Genomic DNA, 20,293 nt, shown 5'->3' on the forward strand with positions numbered 1-20,293 from the left:
TTTATCACCCTGCAGCTGCAGCCAGCCCGAGCACCTAAACAAGAATGAGCACAGGCTCACTGGTAATGCAAACATCTCCTTCCAGCACACCGCTGCCAGACAGAGCTGCCCGCCATGCTCAGAGGAAAGGCCTTCCAGCCTGTCTTCTCCAGCAGGCAAATTCTGAAAAGCCTGAGTGAAAGCAGAACACAGACTGACACATAGATGCTATGGCAAACAAGTTGGATGGCTAACCTCCTGGGAAATTCAACTGGGCTGCTGTTATCCACCTCTGTAAACTGCCAGGTTAGAGGTGTGACTTGATTCTGGCTGCCCTCACAAGGCATGACCTCCCCTGTAGGGTCAAGATGTCAGCCACTCTCTTCAGATAAAATGAAACACAGCTATAAAACCTCACCCTTCTGACCCTCCCCCAAGGAGACAGCAAGCAGAGAGGCAGCTCACAGCATACAGCTTTTCCAATCCCAGCCTCAGCATCTGCCTCGTTTCCATCCAAATCCAGAATTACTTTTACTCCCTCTTTAGCTAAGGGGGGCACTGTCTATCCACTTGCTTGTTATGGTACATTCATGGCATAATTCAGGTGGGAAGGGACCTCTGTAGTTGTGTACGTTATTTTCCCAAAATAAAGTACTCTTGCCTAGGAGAGTTCAAAATCCTAGTTATTCTCTTCCAGAAACTGCACACTCTTTTCTAAACCTTTTAAAAATATGTATGTCACTGAATTTCAATGAGCTTTCACTAAACTTGAAAACAGTGTAAGTGACTCATCCTGCTGAAGCATGCTCCAGAGTTGTTTTGCTAATGATAAAGCCACTGAAGAGTTTTCAACACTGGTTAGTCCTTTTAAGATACTCCTTAATCCTAAAATATTAAGCACATTTTAATAGATTTATATTTCTGTAGTATGGTCGAGGTAGGATTTGCAGCTTACTGCATTTAAGAGGTCTTTGGAACGATCACAAAAATTAAGTTTGGTATTAGTTCACCTAAAGAGGAAAGACCAAATATTTCATAGAATCATAGAATGGTTTGAGTTGGAAGGGACCTTAAAGATCATCTAGTTCAACCCCCTTGCCATGGGCAGGGACACCTTCCACTAGACCAGGTTGCTCAAAGCCCCGTCCAACCTGGCCTTGAACACTGCCAGGGAGGGGGCAGCCACAGCTTCTCTGGGCAACCTCCCTCACAGCGAAGAACTTCTTCCTAACTGCTAATATTTAAAGATATTATTAATCTACACACTGAAAATCATAGCCAGGTCCCTCCCTGTAATTACTTCACCCATCACACTAACCTTTGTAAATACCTACACACCACTGCAAATGCATTCAGCTGAGAAAAAACATGACTCTAGCAGAGAAGGTATTTTTCAAAGAAGTTATCTTTAGCACTAAATAAGGATCACCTACCTACACTACTTTTACAGTCAGTGAAGACAGACATCCCCACAAACAAACCTGACTCTGGCTACATCTGAACTGCAGGACTTTGTTGCTTCTGGAACCACGTGCACATCCTGGCAAATTCTTGACTGCATGCCAGGAGGCGACTGAAACATTACTGTTCCCTTCCTAACACACAATCTCTGCTTAGGTGCAAAACAAATGAGGTGCAAGACGTACCAAACTCTCCATAGCGTACTTCAATGTCCCAAAGACTGCCAGTCAGAGACCTGGAGCTAGTGAGTGCTCTACAGAGAACCTGGAGTGATCTGCTTCTCTGAATGGCTCTTTCAAAGGTCGGATCTTTTTTCGAGTTGACAAAGAGAAAACACAGGAAATTAGGCTTCTTTACCTATTAGCTTTTGTGAATACTCTGATCCCACCAAAGATGTCTGTTGCAGTGACACATTTCAGAGATTTTACTCCATTTTAACAAAGGCTAAAACCTGTCTTCATACAGCATTGTTCTGCAAAGCTCTTAAATAGGCACATTATTATTTTCGACAGCAAGTAAAATATATAAACATTGCTATTGCGTTAATAAAATATGGTAAGTACAGGCATAAATGAAGCCGTGTATTCAAGTGAATCAAACTTCTCATTTCAAATGTAGTGAGCTTCTATCACTTTCAGATTGACTACTATCCAAGGCAATATAAATAAAGTGGGGATTTCCACAAAAACAGACTATGATCTACAGCAAATACATTTACATTGTGCTTATTAAAAACTTCTGCATAACCCAAGATGCATATTGTTGCAGATACCTTTGCATGTAAACATTAACCAAAAAATATGCTTTCATTATACCACAAACATTTAAAAATGTATTTTAAAAAGATACATAGTATAACAGCCCAGTTTGGCCACACTGCAAATATTATAAAAGCTTGCCTGTTGAAAGGTACTAGAAGCATCAGTTCACAGACACCGCATGTATGTGAAATATTAAGTATGACCAATAAAAGAGCTCAGAACTAGCTAGATTACGTCATTGTTTCCTGCCTGTGAAGAGGAGCTATTTTAGCTAAGTGAAGCTGAGCAGAGGAAGTCTAAACCTTCTACAGATTTGGGGCTATGAAAGGAGCATCTCTGAAGAAACTTTGTAGTGCACAAAAGGTGGGTAACAAGCTATTATGCTATGCTAACCAAGTAACTTGGATGTTTATGTATGTTGCCAAGATAAGACTTTCTTCAGAAGCTAAATGTGAGCATTAATTCTAGAACTAATGAAAAGATATTTAATACTTTAATGCACTTTCAAAGTATCAGCAGCATTCTATAAATAACATTTAAAGCAAAACGATAGCATTTGTAAAGCATAGTACCATAAATACTGTTGTTTAGGATTTTAACAATAAATTTAAAAATATGAAATAACTAAAAGCATTGGTAAGTATGTTATCACTAAAGGAAAAATATTTGTTTTCATTAAACTAAACTAGGAGAAGATCTTGTTGCTTGGTCTCTCTGTGCTTCACTGAAAGCCATGTCCTCCTCAGGAAAATGTGAGCAAATGTAAGGGAGAGCCAAAGAAAAAAAGGGACTGGGAAGAGAGAGACATACACACAATCCTTTAAATGGAGTCACTGTTGCCTAACTCATAGTATGAATCTGGAGGAAAAGACTTCATTCTGGTTTTGTTATGAAAGTCTTTGTTCTCATACACAGCACCTAGATTGATTTAACAATTCACATTAGACATTCAGGACCTCAGCTATCATTACAAAATTAAAACAAATTGCTAAAACATACAGACAAACATCAGAGTAATCATTCAGAATTAACGCAGACAGACATCCAGAAACCAGTGACTCCAGGGGCTCTTCAGCAAGCGCTTCAATCAATACCAGTAAGTAAGTGTTCCCATTACGAAAAACAGCGACTAGGGCAAAACCATCCACTCAGAGGCACCCAAAGATCTACTTGGGCTGACCTGAGAGATGAAAACCTGAACTCCATGCAGACAAGTACTGATGAAACAGCAGAACATCTGCACTCATGTATAAATGCAGATAGGTAACGACACTTAAAAAAACCTCATTATTTCTTACTTAAATAAATGTTAAATTTTAGATTCTGAAAAATTAGATTTAGGAGAAATACCTAATTATAACACTGACATGCATTTAGACACACAAAGCTTGAAAACAATGTCTTCAACAACAACAACAAAAAAACCCCTTTTTGTTACAGTAGGTCCATTCTTTGATATATCTCAAAACTGGCACAAATTTGAAATAGCCAGCAAACAAGGCATGGAACCACAGGTTTTCCTGATAGAAGCTCATGCCAGATTCAGCCTCCCCTCTTCCCTTCAACACCAGCCTACTGGTTATTTCAGAAACAGGACCTGACCAGAAACGATTACAGTCACTGCAAGTCCAAAGGAGAGAAAAGCAAAACCAAAACAAAAATCCATGCTGTTTATTAACACTCATTTATAAAAAGTGAATTCTTCTACCTATCCTATACATTACTACTCAATTCACCTGCTAAATCAGCCAGGATCTTGAGATAGCTAGTCATGCACTGCGTCATACACAACAACTAGCAAGAGAGAAAAAAAACAGAACAAAAGAGCAAAAAAACCTTTAAAATGTGTGGGGGTCGGTGGGTTGTGTGTGTTAAGCAGTATTTGGACAATTTCATGCACCAGTAATGAAAGCAGGACAGTATGCCAGATAATATTTCAACTGTGCTACAAGCATGTGCTACAAAAATTTTCTTTCAGGCATATGTCATCTACCTTTCAATAAGGTCTACTATCACTCTTTATTGTTTTTATTTTCAGTGTTCTTCACACAATGAGGTATTTTAGAGGCATTAATACAGATGCCCTCCAAACCTCTTTTTTGTCAGTATTATACACATAGCTTTTCCCATACAAAACATTCTGTTACATGTTCTAATAGCCTCATCTGATCAGAAAACACACCTTTTTGTTTTGTACAGCTAAAAAAAAATAATCTTTGTGACAGAAGTTTGGAGCTAGGTATTCGTATGCATATTTTTTTGTTGTATCTGTAAACTGGAGAATTGTAAATCAGAAATCCAGTATTCATATTTCAAGGCAGAAACTAACCTGAAGAAAGATTTAATAGATCATACTTGAGTTCATTACTCCATGGATACTCTTCTCAAAAGCAGCTGATATTCGCCAGCATCGAACCAGGATACTAGATTAATAAAGACTGGTTCAATCCCCTACGTATTCCTATACCACTGAAAAATATACCTTATTACAGTGAAAGCATAAACCAGACAAGCAGTAACAATATGCCTTTTTTTTTTAATGCATTCTCCACTTCTGGAGATAAAACAGACTGGAACTATGCACTCTTCTGCTCTTAAGAACAGTTTTGGTGCCTAACTGATACTGTAGGAGTTACTTGGCTGTCTGTCACAAGCGGGAAGATCAAACAACTAGTTCTTTCCTCCTCCTCCTCCTCTTCATAAAGCTGCCACAGGGCTGGGTAAAAGGCCAGACAAGAAGAATCCCCCCATGCAAAGTCATGAAACTGTGACCACAGCAAGAGCCAGGAAAGCCGGGGGCTGCAGGATAACTGAAGCACCCATGCAAACACCAGGTAAGGTCTGCCATCCTCAAGTGGCTCCCAAGTAAACCAGGGGACAACCTCTTTCAGCTCTCATCACCCGAGTCTGCATAATCACATTTCAGATGACCAACTCCGATGACCAAGAAGCTGAGAGAAGCAACACAACTGTGCTCTGGAGCAGCTGGCTACCAGCCAGCAACTTTCCCCTGCCAACAAACACTGTTCACATAGCGCCTGGTTGGAGACTGTGCTGTTTCCCATCTTTTGGCTTTTTTAAATAGAAAGTCTATTAATCTATTCACCTCATTTGATATCAGGTGATTGGTTCTGATGCCCTGGGATTAAATACTGTATTAGAAGTTATGTAGCTATTAATACAGCTTTTTAGTGTCTTTTATGACAACAGCATGCAGCTATTCTTTTGGGAGCTAAGTAGTTCCTAGACAGATAAAATGCAAAGTCAATACTTCAGTTTCCATATCCAAATGTCACTACATGGTATACTCACTTAATTCTTTTCGTAACTACTTTTAGTCATTAGTTTTTCAACAGAGACAACTTGAAGAAATATTTTCTTTAGAAAATAACTCTCTTACCTCGTTTACAGCTGTTTCAATCTAATTATCAGCTACTGAAGAACACTCAAAGTTGCTGGTCAATCTTGACTTTCTGATTCCTTACATAAGGAATCTCTTAAGTAATTAAAAATAATTAAAACTAGCTTATAAATATCTATTTCTCACAAGTCTGACAGTACATGTAATTCCTTCAGAGCACAATAATGTATTTGTAGTCAGAAAAAACAACAAGGCTAGCACATTTTCACAGCTGAACAATACAATCTCATTACTAAACCCCATCCTACAACAATCTTCTTGTTTGTTTTTAAAAGAAAGTTTTTGTTTGACTGAGAATAACTTTTAGTATTTTCTTTATTTTTAGGGTATTTATGGAGTGCAACAACTATTCCTAAATTCAATTAAAATACGATGTCTGGAAATCACCACCCTGAAGAATACAGGATCGCATCACTGGTCTTCTACAGTTTTGTATTCACAGTGGGATTGTTGGTGAATGCCACTGCACTCTGGGTTTTCAGCTGCACTACCAAGAAGCGAACAACTATAACTGTATATATGATGAATGTGGCATTACTTGACATAATTTTTATATTTTCCTTGCCTTTTCGGATAATCTACTATGGGAAAGAAACGTGGCCTTTCGGAGATACATTCTGTCGGGTTATCAGTGCTTTCACTATATTTTATCCAGCCATTGCTCTGTGGTTGCTCACTTTTATAAGCGTAGACAGATTTATGGCTATTGTCCAGCCCAAACATGTCAAAGAACTAAAAAATACAAAAAAAGCTGTACTGGCTTGCACTGGAATCTGGGTAATGACCCTCGCAACAACATCCCCATTGCTGTTTTTACAGTCTGATCCAGACAAAGCCTTGAATTTCACTACCTGCATGAAAATGCTTGATATCATCCATTTAAAGGAAGTAAATACATTGAACTTCTCTCGCTTGATTTTTTTCTTTTTGATTCCCTTGTTTATTATGATGGGGTGTTACCTAGTCATTATTTACAATTTTATCCATGGCAAGACTTCCAAACTGAAGCCTAAGGCCAAGGAGAGATCCAGAAGAATTATAGTTACTCTGATTGCTCAAGTACTTGTCTGCTTTGTACCCTTCCACATTTGCTTTGCCTTCCTGATGTTGCAAAGTGAAGATACAACTTACAATCCCTGGGCAGCCTTTACCACCTTTCTCATGAATCTCAGTACATGCTTGGATGTTATACTGTACTATATTGTTTCTAAACAATTTCAGGCGAGAGTCATCAGTGTAATCCTTTATCGTAATTACCTTCGAAGCGTGCGCAGGAAAAGTTTTCGAACTGGAAGTGTGAGATCACTCACTAATATGAACAGTGAAATGATATAAAAAGAGGAAAAAAGTCAGGGGACTTTTGTAACATAAATAAGTGATTTTTTTTACCAAATTCTAGTATTTTGACTATGCTGAAGAATGTTCTATAGCTAGAAGCAACGCATACAATTTGTTGAACTGTAAATGTGAGAGAAGCAGAATAATAATTGCACTTCTTTATACCTGCTTTTGTAAATCTGAAATGGACTAAAACCTAGTACCAGTGTTAAGCTTTTCAATGCTTCTGTCATTTCAAAAGATTGTGAAAGTTGTCAGACACAAAAAAGTGACTATTAGTATAATAAAGCAGACAACACTGAAGAATTATGATGCAACGTATATATTAATTTTTTATATTTGCACAAGCAAATGTTCCTGAAACTACTGCATATCCCACACTTCTAAAATTAGCTTCATTCTCTCAAGACCAATGTTAGCATGACTTAAAGAGAAAGCATATGCAGGCAACGTATTTCATTCAACTAAAAACTTCTTTGATGTTGATTTCTTTGTAACTGACAACATTCTGCAGTCACAGATAAAAGTATCATCAAAAGGTATAATAGTCAAACAGTTCATCAGTCCCCTGTGGGTATGATGTGCATATTTACCACACCCCGGTCATGCACAAAGTATCTTTTCACACAGACGAAAATACAGAATTTGACCAGACACAGTAGCAGCCTATGTCCCAGCAACAAACTTCAAGGTAGCAAACATGATGAGTAACCGCAGTACTACTCAAACTTTCAACTCCTTTTGAATACTCACACATTACAAAATATATATCTTCATAACGTCAAACATATGTTTTTTCTTCCTTACTAAATCAGCCTTTAGCTACTTTCAAGTAGAAATAAAAAGAGTCTAATATTGTGTTTAATAGTAGAAATCTTGCTCCAAAAGCTTTTCTTATTACCTCAGAGTGTACGACACATGGAAACTCAAGTCTGTATGAGGCTGATCTCACCTGTCAGAAGCTTAACCACAAAGGCTCTACAAGCTCTACAGTTCTACTGTAACACTTCTTAGTAAGTGCAGAAATCTCAAATACAGGCTATGCAGAACTGAACCACTAAATACCTTTAAGCTTTAAGAACTTCAAATGCAAGTGCTAAATGGAGTAACATTCTCTAGTGCTCAATTTTTGAAACACAAGCATACAAAATACCAGTATGAAATGCATGTAACTGCATATGCATTTTAAAGTGAACATAAAGATAAGAATTACAGTTGTGCTGTCTTTGTGATTTAAGAAAGAAATCAGCACCAACCTGATTTCAGTTTTCAGTTTTACCGATTTACAAACCAAATACAGCAATAATTTGTACACTGCAAGCTGTGTTTCAAGCATGCTGACAGTGGAAATGGGACTAACAGAATAGAATGTAATCATTATATGGATAAATTATAAATTAATTAACCACAGATCACAACTAGGAAATAAATATTTGAAAATATGATAGTTGCGCCAAGAACTTTTACACTATAGTTCAAAAGAGGATTAAATTTAATTTGCAGAAAGTTTTTTTTAAATTAAAATCTGCAAAAAAATAATCCCTTGAAACTATATCTAAAATAACCAATCCATTAGGAGCTACTTACAAACCAGAAGGCAAGCTGTTGATGGTGGTGCCAAATATATACTGAGTGATTTCTACAAGGAGAAGATCAAACAAAGCTGAGAGCATCCAAGCACCCAGTAAAAAGGACTGTAAAGAAAAAGTTTAATTTGAATTAATTCAACAGTTTAAAAATAAGGTTTTAATGTATCTCTAAATAAAAGAAAAAAACAAGAAAACCACTACACTAGTTCAATTAAGACAAGTGAAATCTTTAGCACAACATAATTCCAGATCTACATCTCTAGATACTGAAGAATTAAGAGTTAGATTTGTTGCCAAAATTAAATTCTATGGATCTGATAACTTTCAACTAATACAGCTGCAAACTTTAATTAGAAAAACCCACTGACTGCAAGATATTATCAATATAAATTTAGATTTATGAAAACCAAATTCTCTTTAAAACCCTTTAACATGTATTTCTATACAAAATGTTAGTAATAAAACTGCAGTATTAATCCAGGACTGCAAGATTTTATACAGTGTAGAAAACAGTTTCTGTTTAAAAAATATATAACTGGAACTTACTGAAAATTTTCTGCTGCCATATCTTCTTTCAAATATTCTAAAGTTGTAAATGAGCAGACTGCTGCAAAATGTGTCTTTCAAATCAAGACATATTGTTCTCCCACATACAAGTCTCCAAATCTAGAAGGTTAAAGATCGTCATGTTAAGTCTCTCTTCCTTCAAGAAAATTCTTTACAGAATTTTTCCTCAGACTGAATATAATACTGAAGTCAGATAACAGAAATGTAGTACATTTGAGGAGGGAAATACAGTAGAATGTTATGGAGAGCTCAAGAAGTCTGTTTAAAAATAAAATATTTTCAAGGAAGAGGTCTACCTGTTAAAATAAACCTACAATAGAAACAAAGTCAAATACATTTCTATGTCCCTAGTTCACATTTACAAATAAAAATGGAAATCACAACCCTTGTAAATTGTAGAATTACAGAAAAAAAATTTTTTTGAAGCAACCTCCAGATACCAACTAGTCCAGTGTACTGCTCTAAGCAGGTCTAATCAGATCAGCTTGCTCCAGGCCCTGTCAAGTCGTCTTGAACACCTCCAAGGATGGAGATTCAACAATCTTTCTGGGCAACCTGTGCCAGTGTTTGGCCACCCCCATGATTTAAAAAACTGAATCAAATCCTTACATGTTGGCAGAATTTCCCATGTTCCACCTTGCGTCCACTACCTCTTGCCATACAGCGCTCTCAGTCTCTCCTCATACGCCAAATGTTCCAGCCCCTGACCGTATTGGTGGCTCTCGCCTGGACTCTCTGCAGTATATCAAGGTCTATCTTGTGCTCAGGAGCCCAGTCCAAGGGACAGCACTCCAGATACGGTCTCACACAGGCTGAGTAGAGAGGAAGGATCGCCCCACCAGGCCTCCCTGTGAGGCTCTTCCGAATGCAGCCCAGGATGCTGTTGGCCTTTTTAGCCACAATGCTGCATTGCTGGCTCATGTTCAACTTAGTCTCCAGTAGGATCCCCAGGGCCTTTTCTGTAAAGCTGATTTCCAGCTGGTCAGCCCCCAGCTTGTACAGGTGCATGTCCCCCTCCAGGGGGGCACTGCATTTGCATTTGCCTTTGCTGAACTTGTTTTGCTGAACTTTGCTGATTCCCGTTGACCCCCTTCTCCCCTCTGAATGGCAGCAGAACTAACTGGTGTATCAGCTACTCATCCAAGTTTTACTTCATCCACAGACTTGTTGAGAGCACATTCTGTCATGCTGTCCAGGTTATGAATGAAGACACTAAATATTACTGGCCCCCATATTCATCCCTGACATACACCACTAATCACTGGCCTCAAGCTGGACTTGGTGCCACTGATCACAACCCTGTGAGCCCTCAGTTAAGCCGGGTTTCAATCTACTTCACTGCCTACTTATCTCATCTGTACTTCATAAGTTTGTCTGAGGATGTTATGGGAGACTGCAAAAAACTATACTGAAGTCAAAATAAACAACATCACTTCTGTCCCCTCACAGTCATCTACCTTATCATAGAAGGCTATCAGGTTAGTCAATTTCATAACAGTTTTATAACAATGAAACTTCCATTTCACAAATCTGTGCTGACTACCCCCAGTCACTTTATTGCTCTTTGTGTGTCCGAAAAAGATTTCCAGAAGGACTTGTTTCATCACCTTCTCGGAGATCCAGATGATGCTGACTGGCCTGTGGTTCCCCAATCTCCTTTCTTGCCTTTTCTGAAGGTAGAAATGACATCTTCTTTCTTCCAGTCCTTGGGAACCTTCCTTGATCACAGTGACCTTTCAGAGATAATCCAGAGGGGCCTCACAGTGACATGAGCCAACTCCTCCAAAACTTGTGGGTGTACACCATCAGGTCCCACAAACTTGTGTATGTCCAGTTAATTTAAACGTTCCCTAGCCTGATCTTCCTTCACTGAGTTTAAGCCTTCATTGCTCCAGACGTTTGCACTGATCTCAGCAGCCTGAGACTGCTGAAAACAAGTCTTACGACTAAAGAACCGAGACAATGCAAGCACTGGATACCTTGGCCTTTCCTGTGTCTTCTGTCTCCAGGTCCCTCTTCCCACACAGCAGCAGGCCTATATTTTCTTTAGTCTTCCTTTTGCTGATATTCCTGTAGAAGCCCTTCTTGTTGCCCTTCATGTCCTTTGTCAGATTCAACTCCAGGTAGGCTTTGGCCTTCCTAATCCATTCCCACATGCTCAGATAGCATCTTCATATTCCTCCCAGGTCACCTGATCTGCTTCTACCTCTTGCGTGCTTCATTTTTATGTGTGAGTGGAGTCAGGAGCAACTTGTTCATTCATGCAGGCCTCCTGACACCTTTGCTTGACTTTCTGCACACTGGATGAGCCATTCTTGTGCTTGGATAACATGATCTTTGAAAACCAACCAGATCTGCTGGTACACTCTTTATTCAGGAACTATATCCCATCGGAGTCTTCCAAGCAGATCTCTGAATAGGCCAAAGTCCACTCTCCTGAAGCCCAGGGTTGCAATCCTGCAATTTGCTTTGTCCCCTCCTCTCAGGACCCTGAACTTCACCATCTCATGGTCACTGCAACCAAGCCTGCCTCTGATCTTCACATGCCCAACCAGTTCTTCTTCCTTGTTTGTAAGTATGAGGTCCAGACACAACATCTTCCCTCATCAGCTCCTTGATAGTCTGTGTTAGGAAGTTGCTATCAATGCACTCCAGAAATCTCCTGGACTGCTTGTGCCCTGCTGTGTTGCCCTCCCAGCACATATCAGGATAGTTAAAGTCCTCCATGAGAGCCAGGGCATGAAATCATGAGGCTTCTTCCAGGTGTCTGAAGAAGGCCTCATCTACTTCATCATGACCAGGTGTCCTGTAGCAAACTCCATCACCAAAGGTGGCTGTGCTGGTCTGCCCTCTAATCCTGACCCATAAGCTCTCAACTTCCTCATGTCCCAGGACAAAGCTCTGTGCAGTTCTGCTGCTCTTTCAAATAAAGAGCAATTCTCCTCCTTGCCTGTCCTTCTTAAAGAGCTTGTATCTGCCTGTTGCAGCACTCCTACCACACGAGCTAACCCACCACATCTCCGTGACCTCAATGAGATTGTAGCCCTGTAATGGCATATGACCTTTAATTCCTCTTATTTGTTCCCTATGTAGGGCGCACTAGTGTACAGACACTTCAGAGAGGCACCCAGTCATGCTGATTTCCCAGAAAACATATGGGAGTGTTCCACATAATGCTGTCCCATAGGCACTTCCTTATTTATGTGCATACACTTGAAGCGGGTCCTTTTCAGTCCTGTTTTGTTGGTTACAGGATCCCTTCTGTTCACACTACCCTGTACCCTTTGCTGGCTAACCCAGTCCACTGCCTTCTCACTTGACTGTGTGTTGTCATCTCCCTCCTGTGTTGTTCCTGTCTTAAAGTTCTCACCAGGTTGGCCTGCCTGTTAGCAGAGATGCTTTTGTCTGTCCCACTTGGCCAGGTGAATCCCATCTCTTCCAAGTAGTCCTCAATCCTCAGAGAAGGTCCCATGGGCACAAAAACTGAATGTTGCCAACACCAGTTGTGCAACCTATTGTGACCCACAGGATCTGTCCACTTCACCTTGGCTGGCTGCTCCCAGTCAGCTTTGTGTCTTGCATGTGTTGAGCAAATCTTTTTAGAAGCCATTTCTCTGTGACCTTCCTAGAGACCAAGGTAAGGCTGAGTGGCCTGATGTTACCTGGATCCTCCTTCCTGCCCTTCAAAGATGGTTTCTTTGAATAAGACACAGCTACTACTGTTTTTCAGCAGATCAAACAAATGGAAAGAGAGGATTCTTCTACAGACAAATTGCAAAACAAACAAATAAGCAAACAAACCCCAAACCCACTAAATTTCCATTTAAAACTTGAATAGCTTCTCAGACTTTCTCATCCCCCTCCCCAAACACTTGGTTGTAACACTTTTAAAAGGCAGACGTTAATTTATGTATTTTTGCTGCACAGCATTAGCGAGACACTTGGAAAATATGAGCAGTGCTCTTGCAGAGTTGAAGTCTGCATCATTACAATAAAACTCTTATTGACAAGAAAGATCACAGAGACTGCAACAGCACAGACTATCACTAGCTAGGTCTAATAATCTTTTAAGGTTTATATGCTACAGTTGGCATCCTCAAAGACGTTAAGTTGACTACATACTTTTTTTGATCTAACTGTAAAACGTGTGGGCTAAGATAATTACAGAGGCATTTGCAGACCCTTCTCTGTTGAGCAGTAGTTTGTCATTTCAAAAAATTAAAAAGATCAAATCCACACAAAACTTACCTAATCACTTCTAAGTGAATTATTTCAACAATTACAACTGATACTAGAGGATTCTTAATTAAGCTGAGAACAAAACCTTACAATACCTAAAAGATAAATATCTCAGTTTGAACTGGGAATAAGCAAGAATTGTCTAATAAAATAATTAACCAATCCACCAGATTACTGAGGAGCATGACAAACTCCCCCATCGCTTGGAATCTTCCAATTAGAAGCAGCAGTTCTATTCAACAGGCAAATTTTAGTTTTCCATGACTAACTACAACAGAAGTTGGGAAAGTTATGACCTCTGTTGTTAAAATAAATCATATATAATCAGCATACCCAATCACAACAGCACTGTTCAGCCTCAAGACTTAAGTACAATAAGATACTGACATTCATATTAAAATACTTCTATTATTACACAGGTTAAACCACACTTCGTTCACAGCAAGCTTCCAAATGCCAGTGGAATCATTTCCCAGACAAAAGAAAGAAGTGAAAAGCTATGTTGATTGTTTCAGATCAGTTTTTCTCACTTTTTCCAAAAAGTGGTGTACCGGAGTAACATTAAAAAAAGATAGGAACAAGCTGGTCTACAACAGTGAACAAAGGGAAAGAATCAGAGGAGAAACAGACTGGGGAAACAGATCACATGGAAGAGAATAGTTTGCAGTCTCTCTCCACACAAAATGAATTGACTCTTACCTGAAAATCGTCTTTTATAGCTTGTACATTATAGGCAAAGAACTTCTGATAATGTTGGAAGAGCAGAGTCAATAGAATCGAGATGGCACTTGGGACTAGTAACAGACTCTTTGACAAAGGTGCTTTATCTTAAAGACAAAAACCAAACAAACAAAAAGCCATTTTAGAGAAAAGTCTCTCACATTTAAAAAGTTACATATTTAAACAGGTGATTGGAAAACATAATAGCAGTGCACCACCTTGATTACCTCAAGAACTTCCCAAGTTCTCAACACCTTGCAGATAGGGAAAACACACCAACCAAAGGAAGTCTTTGGAGATATTAATGACAGTTAAATAGTAACCAGACATTTTGTTTTCAACATTCTCTCATGAAATTAATTGTTTGGCTATAATTAAACCTATGCTCTCTGCACCTATAGAGGTCACATCCTCCTATGCAGCCCTCTTAAGGCTCAATCATGTTTCAGGAAATAAAACAATCACTCTTTTTCACTAGCAAAATACACATGCACATCTAGTTAAAACAAATACCTCTGTTTCCTTTGCATTAGGGATTCAGGTTAGCTTTTTTTCTAGAGGCTATGAAGCAGGAACCACCTGAATACATGCCCTGAATAAACGGACTCTCTTCACCGCACTTGGATCCACCATTCAAGGAAATGTATCTAAGTTAATTTACATGAAATTCACCTTCCTTCCATCCAATCATTACAATTATTAATAAAGAAATTAATAAAATCAGGATATTCGTGAAATCGGAACTTCTTTCCCCCAGTGGCATGACTTTCAGAAAGGACACTTGGAAGAAAGCAAGCAGAGAACAGAGAAATCTGCAATACACATTTACTAAAAACTGCCAAGTGGAATATCCAGCAGGAGTACACCCAGCAACTCATCCTAAAGTGTTGTAGTTGACACAACAAAACACAAACCTTTGCCCAATAATTCAAGCCAACAGAGAAACTCTGAAATACTATTTCTTCTATGACTTTTCTCCTCTTCACACATACAACCTGAATCACATTTACTTCCTTCCCAAACATCCCAGTTATAGCATAGAATCTACTGATTTTCAGACAACTGTTTTTTTGCAAGGTATTATGAAATCTGTCGCTCTGTTGTCATCGTTCTTATATAACAAAAGGAACAATAAGAATACTTTTAAAGTACTAATGGGAAGTAAAAAGCAGGAGTGCAGGAAGAACAAAACTGCATTAAAAAAGCATAATACAGGAAATAGTACCTATCAAGATAAACTGACTAGCACGAATGATTCCATCAACATCTGCTGTACACTAGGAGTGAACTGCTAGAAAAGGAAGATGGTAACAGGCACCAAAACCAAGGTTTTAATCATGGCACAATCCCATTGCCATCAAAAATAAGATTCTTACTACATAATTTAAGCATGATCCTCATCCAAGTACTAGCTGATGACATCAAGAACAGCTCTGATAGGCACTGTTAGCTGTTCTCAGCTCACACCACCTTTAAGTCTGCAGTTTCCTGATGTTCACCATGTGAAGCAAACATCTCTTCCTACGTGTATTGTAACGTAAACTTGTACTTAAAACTCTTCTTTCAGTCCACAACCATACCTCTGAGTTCATTATTTACAGACTCACTTTCCTTACTCCATTTAAGCAATTAATGCCTTGAAGAACTATCCTTTTATAGAAATTAGGCAGTGATTTGTATTGACACAAGTTGATGTTACTCTGCTAACCATAAGCTCTACTTTTATGATTAGATTTTTTGTGTGATACACATCAGGAGGGCAGAAAGCCTGCCTGAATTTTTTTTAATGCAAGAAAACTACCCACCTTTCAATTTAATGTCTTTCTTTGTTTTTTTTTTCCTCTCCAAAAATAAGGTCTATAGTCTTTAGACCTCCATTTTTTAAATTATTCATTCCTCTGATTTAGTTGGACGCTTCAAAAAGGTTTGAAGCCATCAGAGTACTGTAGAACACGGGGAAAAAAGAAGCTGGAGCTGCCTGGAAGTTGCACACAATGCACACACATATTCACTTGAAACCCCAGGCAATGCTCCCTTAGTTAGCATAACTTAGTTAAATTAACTTTTCTTAATGTGAAAAGGTCAGTTTTATAACCAGGATTCAACAGATAATTTGAAAGTCACAACAATAGACATTTCGGAACCAAAGTTTCATAAATCTTGCTATTTTACTATCAAATACATTTACATTATTTCATGAGTTTAAATAAATTTTTACAAGAACTCATTAATCCTATAATACTTTTCACATAAGGATCACATTACCACAAAAAAGGTGACAAGCAAATCACTAGATTTCCCACCACGACTATGTATTTCTAGACAGCTTTAATACTTATATTTACATTTTACTGTAATTTTCGTATCATTAGATCATTTTTACATTACAGGTAATACACACTTGAAATACTTTATTCTATCATGTTCATTCCTAATTGGAATGCATTCAAAAATAACCAACCAACAGAACCTTGTCTGTTTTCTCCAAAAGTGTGAACACACGTTTTTATTATGAGCCTCCTTTTAGCTTTCAGCTTAGACACTTTAAACCTTGATATAGGAGAAAAGTACTTATTTTTAAGCATGTCATCAAGCAAAAAAACCACAGAACTAACTAACCTATTAATGTGACAGTCACCCACAGGGAGCATCACATGAGTAACGGAAACTTCTACTCTCAAGCTTCTCAAAATATCGTCATGGTTGGTAAGTTTATTCTTGCCCAGTAAACTTGAGAAAGATAAACTCTTCCAGACAAATAACACATCTCCTGAAAGGTTTTTTCCAAGTGTTTCACTGTACCATGTAGTATTTTGTTTTACCCCTCAACAGCATATAGATCCCTAACAAGGACTGCTGTGACATCACCAGCAACCCCTCCACTGCTGTGGAATGTCTCAACCAGTAAGGCCAAAAATTACTAACAATCCCAGATACTGCACAATCGGCCATTCTGACATAAGTCTAATTCCTTACTTAGAATGTAAAGGTAAAATTTAGAAAGCCAGTCCAGTGGATTTGAAACCATGTGCAGGTTGGAAACATGTACTACCAACCTACCGGGGTACCAGTGGCTGCTGGCAGCACCAATGTAAATGTGCACAAGGAAGAGAAAAACACAGTGCCTCTACAGCACATAAAGAAAGTAGAATGAAAGGATAAACTCTCATTTTGACCCCAAAGAGTTAAAATACATCAAATACTATCTTCAAAGACCTTGGAATAAATTTGCAACCCCAAAGTACTCCTTACGTGGCAATTCTTTCAAACAACAGGCAGTAATAGCATTGGTGCTGCAACACAGATACTGAGCTTCCATCTAAGTGAAGACAGAAATATTGTAATAACCAGCAGAACTTGCCCATGCTATGAGGAAGAGCAAAGAACTAGCCTTCACTACAGATCTTTGCTTCCCCCTGGTGCAATGGAGAAGTCCTCCCCAAAACTGCCCTCATAATCTCACAGCCAATCTCCACATTCCACCCTTGCACTCACTACAAAGCCCACAGATCTTCTTCCAGAAGCTACTACTTTCCTGGCTGCCAGTACCACTTTCAAAGTACAGAGAGTTAAGGACTAGATGTGTCCGTCTGTCACAGAGGGGGAGGTTTATGGCACAACTGCTCAGATAGTTGCAGCTTCAGAAGCCACCACTGCACTAGTAAGAATACGAAAGCTGTGGTGGCAGCTACAAGTTTTTAAATAATTTACTGTTCCCTGATGGTTCACCACTCACAGGTGAAGAGAGATAGCAGATAAGCATATCAAAACAGGCAGCCAGACCAGGACACCATTTCAGAAGGGCTTTTCGGGGAACAACTTCACCCCCTGGACTGCTATTCCGGGCCTGAGACTCAAGCGTTGATGTGGGGGAGGACCTCATTGCCAGCACCAGCTGATGAGCAGTAGCTGCAGGTGCTCAAATAGCTCAGGATGTTTTTTGTGGGGATCCCTACTGAGCTTACACCACAGCTGCAGATGAAACATGCTGCGTAACAGCTTTTTTTTCCACTATCATCTGCAAACTTCCCAAACCCAGCTGCAATGAGGCAGACATGCCGCTTTCATACAGACAATTAACTGCTGGGGACTGCTACAATGGCACGAAATATGCACGAACCATTTTTTAGTGCTGATGCACAAGATCTGTGAGTCTTTTAAACCATAACCAAGGCATCTGAATGCACAGTACTTCCCAAAAATCCGTATTTTGGGTGGCTGCTTTTCCTGCATTAAGCTATCATGCAGACATTCATCTATATTCCAAGATCTGTCCAAGAACCTGCAGCAGGTTCACCAACAGAAGCGGGACGTTTCAAAACAGTCGGAGTTTTCAAGGACTTTGCTACACATCAAACAGCAGCATAAACACCTCCACCTGAATGCCTGGAAACCTTGCCTGTCCTTTATTGTAATGGCTGATGAAACCCATATGCAAATCTGAACAGTAATTTTTAAGTGCTTCCTAGACACCAATGTGTGCTTTTGAGAGACGGGAGCAATCTTACTAGATCTGAGGAATAAAAACTTGTCTTTATTATAATCACACACTGAGTCCGGAACAGTAGCTGAGAACAAATGAGAGCATGCCGTGGAGGGAGGATGACAAGAGATACGGACATGTGTAATACTGCTTGAGGAATCCGGAAGACACCAGGAGATTGAGTGCTGACTGGCAGGATGGAATTTAACCATGTGATGATTTTTTTTTTTTAGAGTTTGTTCAATCCAGTATAAGTATTTTTCTAATATTTCATCCTTTAAAAAAAAAAAAAGCATGCAATACCAGAGGACCCTGCAAAAGCAATGAAGTTACTGCTTCCTGAAAGTACTACATGACTGAACGAAGTATTCTGGGTTAAGAAAGCAGCTCTTGCCCCTGGTCTAGGCTCAGAGCAGAGCACAGGAAGGGGATCATGTGTTCAGACTGTCACTTCACAGCGTACTCTGGTGGTTAATCACAGCGATGCCCACAAGTGAACACATAAGAGTATCGCTGCAGGAAGATTTTCATCAAACGCTTATAAAATTAATGCAGAAGCCGAGAGGTAAATGTTAGTATATATATTAAGAAAGTCAGTAAAGAAACCAACTGGGCTTGTGCTTTAAATCTATTTTTTAAAGGTGCTGGTTAAGATTGTAATCAAACCAGTTACCTATACAATTACTGTTTAGAAAACTGGTTTTAGCCTAGGTCACAAACTGTAAAATAATGAGGAGCTACAAAAAGAAAAAGAAGAAAACCTTTGTTTCTAAAAGGAACATTTGACAAGAAATAAAAAGCAAAACAGGTTGAAGTTAAAAAAAACGCTCATCGCATGAGCAGATCCTTCTTCCCAACCACAGAGCATATTACCATACTACTATTAGTATACACTGTCAGAAATACCAGGTATGGCTACACCACAAGACCATACGGAGATCCCCATGCTAGCTTGAAATGAGCTAGCTCTGCAGCAGCAGCAGAATAGCCACGTTTTTGTGGTGTTCAGTGCATGGCTAATTGAACTGATGTGGCTAGGCTGCTCCCAGGACTCAAGCTAACACTTTGAACCAGGTTGCACTGTGGCATGCTGATGTACCAGCTAATTTGTTTTCCCATATAGTACTGTACTGCATAATATTGTTACACACATAATTCTGATATATTCAATACATACTTCATTTTTCTTTCAGTTGTACCACAAAGCATCAACTTACATACCTTTATTATTTTCCTGACCCTTGTGCCCAACAGTTCAGTTTTGCAGGTTATGCAAGCAGAGGAGTACAGTGTTCCCTTCTTGCCTTGGGGATTTTTAACAAATTGCTAGCACTGCGCTACAAGGTTCACAGAGAGGTAAAAGCACAAGTTGCATTAGAAGAAATGCTTGCACACAAGTTCAAAGGACTCCCTACTACTACAAGAAGTAGCTTGTGTGTAGTATGCAAAGTAGTCAAATACTTTCCAGATGTGGCAAGTGGATAGGCTTTAAAACAGGGACTAGCTCTAACAGGCTTTCCTACTACACTCGTGTGCAATATTGCACATAGCATGAAGAATATTGGGAAGAAATGTTACAGTGTCTGCAGAAAAGTTTGGTGCTGGTCTTACAGGTTTAAGTTGCTGGAAAGGCCTTGGTGTCTTACAATGGAAAGGCTTCTGCATATCATACTTTGCTCCTGGGACACAGCATGTAGGTGAACAAGCAGCAAATACAGCTAAGTAGCATCAAACA

The 20,293-nt window shown here is 39.2% G+C and overlaps 2 protein-coding genes across 3 annotated transcripts in view; one reads left to right on the plus strand and one right to left on the minus strand.

Moving 5' to 3' along the window:
* UBAC2 (UBA domain containing 2) overlaps positions 1-20,293 on the minus strand; it is a 104,452-nt gene that overhangs the window by 78,980 nt on the left and 5,179 nt on the right. Inside the window, exons 2-4 of the mRNA XM_074859368.1 lie at positions 14,055-14,182; positions 9,096-9,215; positions 8,548-8,654 (exon numbers count right to left, since the gene is read on the minus strand). Of these exons, the coding sequence (XP_074715469.1) occupies positions 8,548-8,654; positions 9,096-9,215; positions 14,055-14,182 (355 nt within the window). The remainder of the gene's footprint in view (positions 1-8,547; positions 8,655-9,095; positions 9,216-14,054; positions 14,183-20,293) is intronic.
* On the plus strand, positions 2,490-7,208 carry GPR18 (G protein-coupled receptor 18). 2 transcript variants are annotated; one of them, XM_074860978.1, is made up of 3 exons: positions 2,490-2,564; positions 4,907-5,035; positions 5,948-7,208. In XM_074860978.1, exon 3 carries the CDS (start codon positions 5,995-5,997, stop codon positions 6,955-6,957), a length of 963 nt encoding a protein of 320 aa, XP_074717079.1. In that variant the 5' UTR covers positions 2,490-2,564; positions 4,907-5,035; positions 5,948-5,994; the 3' UTR covers positions 6,958-7,208. The 2 variants fall into 2 exon arrangements, with proteins under 2 accessions (XP_074717079.1, XP_074717078.1); XM_074860977.1 differs by lacking the exon at positions 4,907-5,035 and having other exon boundaries at positions 2,504-2,564.

This window comes from Strix uralensis, chromosome 2 (genome assembly GCF_047716275.1).
Source record: "Strix uralensis isolate ZFMK-TIS-50842 chromosome 2, bStrUra1, whole genome shotgun sequence".
Classification (NCBI taxonomy): Eukaryota; Metazoa; Chordata; class Aves; order Strigiformes; family Strigidae; genus Strix; species Strix uralensis.